At 27.3% G+C, this 8066-nt stretch overlaps 1 protein-coding gene across 1 annotated transcript; it reads left to right on the top strand.

Annotated features, from left to right (window-relative positions):
* On the top strand, positions 1-1783 carry LOC108456371 (HVA22-like protein f). Its single transcript, XM_017754965.2, has 5 exons — positions 1-118; positions 392-418; positions 885-1007; positions 1095-1341; positions 1613-1783. The coding sequence occupies exons 1-5, from the start codon at positions 72-74 to the stop codon at positions 1637-1639; spliced, it is 471 nt and encodes a 156-aa protein (XP_017610454.1). The 5' UTR covers positions 1-71; the 3' UTR covers positions 1640-1783.
* The last annotated feature ends 6283 nt before the right edge of the window (positions 1784-8066 follow it).

Raw genomic sequence — 8066 nt, 5'->3', positions numbered from 1 at the left:
ATGCTGCAATACTTTCATTCCTTCATTCTATCACTCAATTTTCTTCTTTGCCTTCAAACCTTTCTGCTCATATGGGTGTTCTTACAGTAATTGCCAAACGTCTAGATGCAATCATCGGGTATTTTCTTTCTTTTCTATTCTCTTTTTTTTAATGTTTCAACCCCAATGCCGATTTTGGACAAACATAGAGTGTATTAGTATCATGCTTAAATCTGATTGAACTTAAATCGGCCTGTGAACAATTTTAATTTAGGATATTATGATATAATACAATGATTATTTGTAACAAATAATAATATATTTAACATAATTTTATATAAAATAAAATGAAAATAATTTTTAGAACCTGGATTATTAAAGGTCTAATCATTTTGTTTTCTCTGTGACACAGGCCTGGAGTGATGCTTCTTTATCCATTGTAAGTAAAGCAATTGTCAATATTTTCAAAAATAATTAGGTTCAACTTCTTTTAAATATAAATATTAAAAAAAGTAAATTATGCTAGTAGTCACTCAATTATTAGTAAATTTTTTATCATATAATTATGAAAAGTTAAATAATAATTATTCAACTATTCAATTGTGTTTTTTTTCACTGCTAGCCTTTAAATTTAGCATAAAAGCTAAAAAAAATTGCTTTTTAGCCCTTTCTTAAAATTAAAAAATTCAATTGATTTTTTAAAAGAAATTATAAACACTTTTATATAAGATTTTTAGATTTGTCCCTTCCCAAATTTTATAACATTATCTCGGTCTTTTTAAAGAAAATTCTTAGCTTTACCCTTAATAATGATAACTTTAATTCTTAACATTTATAAATTATGTCAATTTAGTCTTGATTTATAAAAAAAAAATTAACTCTGAACAATGTGTACGGACGAACAGATATGCCTCGATCCGAGCAATAGAAAGTCCATCAATGGTAGATGACCAACAATGGTTAACCTATTGGATTATATATTCCTTCATTACCCTATTTGAGCTTTCATTTTGGAGAATCCTGGCTTGGTAAGTAGTAAACCATTATTCCATCATCCAAGCTATTATGGTTGAATCATGTGTTATAATTTATATAATAAAAATGAAAAAAAACAGGGTCCCATTGTGGCCGTACATGAAGCTGGTATTGTGTATGTGGTTGGTGTTGCCTATATTCAATGGAGCAGCTTATATATATGAAAAGCATATAAGAAAATACATAAAATTTGGAGGATTTGTGGGCTCAAATTATTCAGAGGATCAAAAGAAGATCCTCCAGATGATCAGCTTAGATGCTAGGAAATATGTGGCTGAATACGTTGACAAGCATGGATGGCCTGCCTTTGAGCGAATTATCAAAGCGGTAACTTGTTTTATATAAACTCCTTAGATTGCATTTTGTCTTTTGTATTCAAAAAATGTGAAAATGAGTCCTTTCTATTGTTAAAAGCTGGTTCTTGGCGTGTTTGGTTATTCTATTAGCCACGCTAGTTTTTAACAGTAGAAATGAATGAAATTTTAACAGAAATGATCAATTTACTCTTTAATCTAGTTTACCTATTTTCTGAGTAAAGATCTCTATAATACTTTTACCCCGTCTCTCTCATTTATTGCTAAATTATTTGTTGTTTCAGGCTGAAAAAGAAGCAAAGAAACCATGAAGTAGTGTTCGCAGCTACCATTTTATGAGGGATTGTCAAGGAATACTACAAGTTTAATTGTGTATGTTTATATATTTTCCAATTCAAGAAGATATGTATCTTAAATTTCTAAATATCAATCAAATCTTTTTATTTTATTTTTAAGACATGTTGCTTGCCTAACTTCATTTTAGTATTAAAATAATAAAAGGTAAATTTCATCAAGAGTCACTCATATTTTTATTTTGATCACTCAAGTTTAAAAATATTTTATTTTAGTCACTAAATTATTGATATTTAATATTTTAATTATTGACATGACCTTTTTTTAATTAGCATTATGACAAATTTAACCTTCCCATATTTAAAGGTTAATCCTAAAAAATTCAATAATACACATTTTTCAATTAGTCTTATTCCAAAAAACACAAAAGAATAGATGATTATAAACATTAGAAATCTTTTAATTACAATTAATATCTATAAATATTTTCATACATTAAAGCTAAAAGTAATACTCCTTAATGCAAATTATATATTATTTAAATATAAGATAATTACTAGAAATTTTATATGCATGTGAAAACTACTATTTTGAACATAGGGTTGTTTAAAAATAACATATAATAAATAGTGAAACATGTGGCTGAAACTAATTAATAATAACCCATGCAGTATATACAATATTAAAATAAAAAATTAGATTAAATTATAAGTAAAACGAAATTTAAATACATAAATGCATCGATTAAGAATAGTAAATACACTATGATTGTTCTTCATGGTGCAATGGCAAAGAACTTGTTTATAAATTCATTGAACATGGGTTTGTTTTAGTTTCCATCAAAATAATCATTTGATAGAGAGGGTCAATTAATCTTTTCTCAACTAAATTGGTACTCGATTAACCCGTAATATCAATTCAATAAAAATTTAAATAACATATGATTTTTTTAATGGGATCCAAACATTTACTAAAATTACTTCTTGTTTAGATTAATTAGGGTTTCATTATATTTAAGAGCTTTATTTGGATGTAATTAGTTAGATTATATAAAGGATTCATTCATTAATAAAATTTTCAACTCTTGTGGTTAATTTCTTTTTAGAAGCGATTTTTCTTTTTGAGTTTTTTTTTAATGAGTCATGGGAATCCATTCTTCTTTCAATTTAACATTAATTTTTTGGAAGGTTGATTAGAGTCAATAATTAAATTTATTGGTATTTATGTCTCAAAAGGGTTCAGTTAGACAACTATCTTCTATCCATCTCTATCAATTTATCTGACCCATTTTTCACCTTTTAACTTTCGTTTTCTTTATTTATCTATGTTTTCATTTTCTTTGTTTCTAAATTTGCTTTTTTTTTTCTTTTAGAGTCGAATAATTTGAATATAATCTTAATCTGTTGTCATTATGAAATTTTCTTAAATCTTATCTAGAAAAAAGAAATGGGTCGAGTTTGTTCAACAAACACAACAATAGAGCGAAGTTGCAACATCATGATGTCATCTGCCTAATCCTTAACGATTACCTAAGGGTAAGCCACATCGCAATGTCATAAGGACAAAGTCAGAAAGTCTAGGGAAAATGGAGATTAACCTTAGTCTAAAATAGATTAATTAACCTTGTAAATTGTTGAGTTGACCCATTGTAAGGCCCAAATTTTGCCCGGGGCCCAATAAAACCAAACCTAATTTCAACCTTAGCTCGAGCCCAAATCAAAAAAAAATCCAAAAAAAAATAATAAAACAGTCCAATTAATAATACATGGCCCAAATTAAAACCCCCATCAACCCACAACCTAAACTAACCCTACCAGCTCACTATCTCAAAAATTTTCAGCAGACTACAAACTCAACTCCCACGTCAGCACTCCAGACAGGATCCCCGTATACCCCGTTCCATGTTTTCGCCCATGTTTCATGCCCCTCGTTCTCCACAACTTTAACACCTGCAATTGGAGCAAAGAAATAGGTAGAAAATGTATGGTTTTTGGCTATAAAGCCTTCAATTTTTCATAGTAAAAGGGGGGATCCAAAAATTGTATCACTCGCGTATTTTTCAAGGAATCAAACAAAAAAGACACAGAAGGTTGATCTCTGATTTTGTTCTCTTTATTTTCGCTTTTCGTTTTCTTGCTTCTTTAATATTTCTTTTATTTTTTATACAAATCTATTAAACAAAGATACAAAAAGAAAAAATAAAAGGAAAGAGGAAAGATTCTCACCGAAACCAAGCCCGTCGCGCGTTATGAGCCTTCCCTCCGTTCGGCGTGGTTGAGTCTAAAAAGGGAGTTGAACCCTTGTCTTTTCGTTTTTGGAACTAGCCTCCAACAAGTAAAAAAGGGGAGAGCTAAAGGAGCCCATTTTGGTGTATCACCGGCCACCGAGTGCGGTGGTGGCGCGGCGGTTGAAGGGCGGCAATGATGGGTTTCTTTGAAACCCTAGCAAAAAATAAAAGAGAAGGGAAAGGGGGAGAGAGCAGGGAAGCTCTCTGTTCTTTTTATTTAAAGTTGGGAGAAGGCTGGTAATGGAATAATAAAATAAAAAATAAAAAAAAGAGAAAGTTGGTAATGGAATAAAAAAGGGAAAGTTGGTAATGGAATAAAAAAAAGGAAAGTTTTTTTTTTGGTTTAAATGATGATGATGAAATGGTGTGTTTGGCAGAGTGGGGTGTGCATTATCCCTAAATGGGAGATTTGCTAGATTAGTCCTTCTCTTTTGCAACTCTATTCGACCAGGCCCCATTTTCTGTTTTCTTTTGTTTTTTTTAATTTAGCTCTTAGATTTCGTTTGGGTTACATCTGGGTCCTTCGAAACACTGCGCATAAAAGGCTAGGAATATTTTCCAGCTAGTCCCTCGTTGTTTCAGCGTGATTCATTTCGATCCTTGATGGACTTCTTTTCATTATTTACAATATGAGTCCCTCTTCCCTTACATGTATCTCATTTTAGCTCAAATTCTAACTTTTTAATTTATCCCTTAAAGTTCATTTCTTTTTTATTTTCGGTTCCTTGACCATTTAATCTTGTTTATTTTTTATTTTTTTATTATTTTCAATATTCTGGTTTTATTTTTATTTTCTTTAGTATTTTATTTACTTGCTCTTTTTAAATTCAACCCCTTATATTTTATTTTATTTTTATATTTATTAATTTACCTATATTTTACGCCTTAGACTTCATTTTTTATGTTAATTCAAATTCTTTTAGTTTCCATTTTGTTTTTTTTATTTTATTTCACCATTGTTTTGTACTATTCTTTTGCCTCTATTTTTACATTCATGGCTTATTACAACTGCTCATTGTATTATTACTATTAATATCCTTATCACATTGTCCTTTTGCTCCATCAATATTATTTGTTATTTTTATCTTATTTGTTCTATTTATTTTATTTTCTGTTTATAATTTCAAACTAAATTGTTTTATTTATTATCTTGTTCATCTACTTATTTCTTTATTCCTTTAACTTTTTATACTAAAAGTTCATTTATTTATGTTGTTTAGATGCTCTTCGATTTTACTATTATTATTATTATTATTATTATTATTATTATTATTATTATTATTATTATTATTATTAATATATATTTCATGTATATACATTTAAATATTATATCATACCCCATATTATGCATACATATTAACATTATACCGTATATGTATTTTTTATAAATATTATATTTATATATTTTTATATATTATATATTGTGTACATGCTTTTAGTATTATCATGTGTTCATTTTGATATATGTATATATCTATGTAATATCATTAATATCTTTTTATTACTTTTTTAGCATGTATATACTATGTAAATATTTCAAAGATTGCATTTTTATTATGTATATATTTTTAATACGGGTACATTTTTATATTACGTGTATATATCTTTTAATATTGCATTTTTATTGTTATGCATATACCTTAATACTACATCATTTATACATTATTATTTCTCATACTATCTTATGTTCATGTTTTTTTTAAACTATGCCATGTATATACAAGTACTATATATCTATTTATATAGTTATTAATAGTTGTTTTTTTATGATTATTTCTAATATGTATGTATTGTGTATTTACCTCTAATACTATATATATTGTATATTCTTACCATTATCTTTGCTATATTTATTATTATTATTAATCTTTATTATTTGACATATTATTGTTATCACTTTTTCTTTCTTACTATCATTGCATTATTATTATTATTATTATTATTATTATTATTATTATTATTATTATTATTGTTATTATTATTATTTTTATCATTGTTTGTGTTATTTATTTATTTACGTATATATCATTTACTTAAGTTTTTATTTTACTTTTCGTTATATTTGATCTGTGATTATTTCGTGTGTTAGCTAATTTTTGTTATTCTCGTCTCTTATTTTATTTTGTATTAATGCATCTATTATGCTCATGTATATTATCCCGTTTTTTATTTTATTTCGATTTACAAATATCACTTTATGATTTCTAATTCTCTAAATCTAAGTCAAGTTAAATTAGTGTATTCCAAGCCGGTTTATAATTATTCGTTTAAAAATTCTTTAAAACGGAGACGATGTTCAATGTTTAGCAATTCGGGGAATCGTGCCCTATCGTGCTGGGTTGCAATTTCTTGTTTACCCAAAATAATCGGATGTCTCTTTAGAATTTCGTTCATGTTTTCTAAAAAAATTTTAAAACGAAGGAAATGTTCGACGTTCGGCAATTCAGGGAATCGTGCCCCATCGTGCTGGGTTGCAATTTCTCGTTTGTGCAAAATAATCGAATATCCCTTTGAAATTTCATTCACGTTTTCCAAAGCGAGACAATGCTCAACGTTTGGAAATTCGAAGAACCATGCCCTACCGTGTTGGGTTTCGATTCTCTCGTTGGACTAAATAATTGGGCATCCTTTTGCGGTTTTCAACATATAAATTTTTGAAGTCAAAATTCATCATGTTTTCGAGGGCTTAAAGGATCATGTCCTATCGTGCTGGATGTGATGCTATATTCCTCTTAGGCAAGAGAATTTTGATGACTAACTTGAGTTACTCAAATGTTATAAAAAAGGAATCACATTTCAAAAGCATTTTTTAAAGCTTAGACATAAGGACAGTACTTAATCGATTTAGTACCAATTTTGGACGTAACGAGGGTGCTAATCCTTCCTCACACGTAATCGACTCCCGAACCTTTTTTTCTCAAAATTTCATAGACCAAAATTATTGTTTTAGTAAACCAAAATGTTTTATTAAAACAACCCAAATTTCTAGGTGATCCGATCACACCTAAACAAGAAAAGATTGGTGGTGACTCTATTTTCGCTTTCCGAAAAGTCGATCCATTATTTTTAAATCGAAATAAAAAAATAGTTTCGACACCCTGTTGAATATAAAGATAAGCGTTGCAATTTAGTGACAAACCTTAAGATTTAATGCAAGTTAAGAGATCAGGAGGATTTAAAATTAATAATCGTACATCTAACTAATTTAGCATTTTGTTTCATAATCATTAATAGACCAATTGACTATTATCGAATCAATTTAGCATTTTGTTTCATAATCATTAACGGATCAATTGACCACTATTGAAATTTTTTGGTGAGTGTTAATTGAGAGTTTAGTAATTAACATTAGAGTTGTACAATAATTTCAATCTCTTAATTTAATTAGATGATACTTTACTTTGTAGTTTTAGAATATTCAAATTGGCAAAGTATTTAACAAAAAAAAATATAGAGAAAAAATCAAAATCCATATAAGAACAATACCAAAAAGGAAAAAAAAAAATCAATTTTAAGCGTCAAAAGCCAACGGATGCCTCCATTTCATGGAAGAATGATACACGAAGATTCCTTTTAGCCTAGATTACAAAAACTTTTCCATAAAATATCGAAAATATTTAAACATATAATATCGAATTTAATCCTTAATGTTTATATCTTTTATAAATTTAATTATTTTTTAAGTTAAATTTTATCTTTTATTTTAAAAAAAATTAAATCATTTTTTAATGAAAATATTAATTAAAAATTAATTTTGACGATATTGACATGACAACTCACGTAGCAATCTACATGTACTTTATATTGATATGATATTATTTGTCTTATATGCCAACAAAAATTTGAATAATACAAAATATTTAAAATTTGCCAAAAGTTCAACATTCAAAAGAAAAGTTTATAAAAGTTCAAAAAATAACACGAAGCACATATGAATTGTTATGTGAGCTATAATGCTTTAAATTTTAATATTTTAGTCAGTATTTTTTTTAAAATAACAACGATTCAACTCTTTTTGAAAAATTGAGGGTCAATATAACATTTTTATAAGTTGAAAGAGAAAATTAACTCAAAAGAATGAGAGCCAAATTGATAAAAGTTATAAACATTAAGGACTAAATATGACATTATGTCAAAAATAAAATATAAATAGAGAA

This window comes from Gossypium arboreum, chromosome 9 (assembly GCF_025698485.1).
Source record: "Gossypium arboreum isolate Shixiya-1 chromosome 9, ASM2569848v2, whole genome shotgun sequence".
NCBI lineage: Eukaryota > Viridiplantae > Streptophyta > Magnoliopsida > Malvales > Malvaceae > Gossypium > Gossypium arboreum.
The sequence above is the reverse complement of the archived record's forward strand: the minus strand, read 5'-3'. Positions and strand labels throughout refer to the sequence as shown.

What these genes read in the sequence shown, in the direction of transcription:
- LOC108456371 (XM_017754965.2), top strand. Translation starts at nt 72, where the DNA reads ATGGGTGTTCTTACAGTAATTGCCAAACGTCTAGATGCAATCATCGG. An exon ending in GTGATGCTTCTTTATCCATT is followed by an intron (nt 419 to 884) that starts GTAAGTAAAGCA and finishes ACGGACGAACAG; the next exon opens with ATATGCCTCGATCCGAGCAA. An exon ending in TTGAGCGAATTATCAAAGCG is followed by an intron (nt 1,342 to 1,612) that starts GTAACTTGTTTT and finishes TTGTTGTTTCAG; the next exon opens with GCTGAAAAAGAAGCAAAGAA.